The following is a 2,477-nucleotide window of genomic DNA, read 5'->3' on the forward strand; positions in this document are numbered from 1 at the left end:
ACGCGTGCCCGACGTCATCGCAGCCGCCGCAGCCTATCCCCGGGCTGCCGTACGGCAGCCCCGCGGCCCGCCTCCCGCCGTCCATTCTCCGGTCCGCGCTGCAGAAGTGCGTGCGACGCCGCCTGGCCCATCCCGCTGTGCGCGTCGCCGTGGCGCTGCTGAGGAAGACCCGCAGCTTGTTTGAGCTGGTGAGAAGGTTGACCATTATCGCACTGGAGGATGCAGTCCTGCACCGGCACTTTCCTGCGCTGGTTTGGATGCTCGCGGCATCATCGAAGGGTTTTGCCCCGACGTTTGATGATGTCAAGGCCGTCTTGCTGGTCGTGCAGGAGATCGCGGCGTGTAGGGTTCGAGATGTGGGGACGGCGGAGGAGGGGGAGGACACGGATGGGACAATGCCGCCGGCTCCGGCTGCCGTGGTCGTCAACCGTGAAAATACACGACATGCTACAGGTGCTCCAGAACGTGAAGGAAGTGAAGAGATTGAGACCCAACTGGAGGCGGAGTCGAAGGCTGCAGAGGAGCAAACAAGGCAAACTATGATGGAATCTATGCGCATCCGCGCTTGCTACGGAGGCATGCCGTTCGACCAGTCGCTTCTCCGTCGTTCCGTGATTGTATGGCAGCACCGGTTTTCCGCTGATGCGAAAGCCTGGGAGATTGTACTGACGGAAGCACATCACGTTGCGGATGAGGAAAAGCTGAGCGATGAGGCTTTGCGCGCGCTTCTGCACGAGGATGAACCGGTGCTGAGAGTTGGCGACATCCCTCCGGCAGCGTGGGACTTTCACTGTTGTGCCGTGGCAGATGACGTGACCAGGGAATTGCTCGGACTGGGCGGGCCTATTATTGAGCGCTTTCCGAGGGGGTTTGACGATGTGAAGCGCGGGCTGGAGAGCCTTATGTGGAGGTACAGGAGTGGGGTTAACGTGAAGAGGGCGTGGAAGGACCTAGACGGGGCAAGATTGGCGCTGGATGGAGCGTTTGGCAGGCAGGAAAATGGGGACGTGAGCAGCGATGAGGTGCTTTGGAAGACGGAGATTGAAGCGCTGGTGAACGCGTGGTGTCGGAAGCATCGGCGGCGGTATGGACTGTAGTGTTCTGCAAAACGGCATTTGATGGGCCGTTGTTTCCTGTACTTTCCTGCGTTATTGCGTTGCATCGCCATGCACTGGACGAAGGAGCTCGGTTACACAAGACGAAGGTGCGGCGCTATTCGGCAATGCGCTGTTGGGTCAAATAGTGCATGGCGTGCGAACTGTGTACTGCACTCTTGCTCTTCATGTTGTAGCACATGCCTTGTACTCACTCGCTGAAGTAACGAGAGTGCTGTAGAAGTGAGACTCGGCATAGATGCCTACGTATTTCGGGTTTGTGCAGAGCGCGCATGCACACGCTCTGTCTACTGTGGTGTAGTACGGACGTATTACGGCATCCGTACAGCGAAAACATGTTTTACTGCATGGGCGAATTATTATGTGTACGCGGCTGAGCGAGAGTAGTACGAAGGGTAGATAATCGTGGAAATCTCGCAGCACGGGAGCAGTTCCGTACGACAGAGGTATTACCGTACGAACGGATGAAACTGCTCCGAAGCGCCTGCCAAGCATTTATCCTGTGCGGCGAGGAACAGTTCCTTTCGCACCGCAAGACGCACGGCGCGATTGAGCGTGTGTGCCAGGCGCGGTCTCGAGACTTGTGGTGTGGACGGAGTAGATCTCCTCGTCATACAACCTCGCACGTACCACAGGCCGTGCGCAGTTGAAGGCAGATGAGTTGAAGGATGTTCTGTGGGGGCTCCTTCTGCGGAGAGAAGAGCACGACAGATGCGGCGGGTGACCGCCTTGGCTCTCACGCATTTCTCCCCTTCACTAACCGCTCCATGAGCTCTAATTACAGTTTTCCAGATTGGCATGTCCGGATACGCACCTGACATGTCAGCGCGCTCCGGTCTCCTCACGGCTTGCAACTTTCGCTCAGCGCTGACCGCATCGCGCGTCTCCACTTTCACGTCATCTGCTTGTGCAAGAGAGACAGCAAGCTGCAAGCAGCGCGTGTGCCTCGCTACTTTCATCGCCATCTGCCAGGGGTGAGGAGCAACTGCGCTCTTCTTTGATGCCGCCGAGTCCTGCTCCCCCCCGCGCGAAGGGCAGTGATTTACCGTCTGTACCCTAACTTGACTTCTTCGCCTCCGACCTGGTCTCCATCGGGCAACGATTGTATGACGCCATTGTTTCGCGGAGGCTGAGATGAAACCTGTTCAACGCGCACTACTGTAGTGTAATTGTCTCCGCATCGCCGATCCATCCTTGCGGGAATCGCCATGAGACGAAGCGCGCCTCACGGCAGGCTGTAGGGCAGGAGCAGGGCAGATTCCACGGAATCAGCATATTTTTTGCGCCCCTTACCCGTACAAACCGACTATCGTCATTCACTCTCGGAGTCGCTCGGGTCACAGGCCTCTGAGGCAGCCTCGA

General features: G+C 57.9%; 1 protein-coding gene across 1 annotated transcript; it reads right to left on the bottom strand.

The window, feature by feature from the left end:
• Window positions 1-269: 269 nt before the first annotated feature.
• Window positions 270-680, bottom strand: CHC_T00001548001 (hypothetical protein). The gene has a single exon (XM_005712386.1). It carries the CDS (start codon window positions 678-680, stop codon window positions 270-272), a length of 411 nt encoding a protein of 136 aa, XP_005712443.1.
• Between the last annotated feature and the right edge of the window lie 1,797 nt (window positions 681-2,477).

The sequence above is a fragment of the Chondrus crispus genome, genomic scaffold, assembly GCF_000350225.1.
Source record: "Chondrus crispus Stackhouse genomic scaffold, scaffold_101, whole genome shotgun sequence".
Classification (NCBI taxonomy): Eukaryota; Rhodophyta; class Florideophyceae; order Gigartinales; family Gigartinaceae; genus Chondrus; species Chondrus crispus.

What these genes read in the sequence shown, in the direction of transcription:
- CHC_T00001548001 (XM_005712386.1), bottom strand. Translation starts at nt 680, where the DNA reads ATGTGCTTCCGTCAGTACAATCTCCCAGGCTTTCGCATCAGCGGAAAA.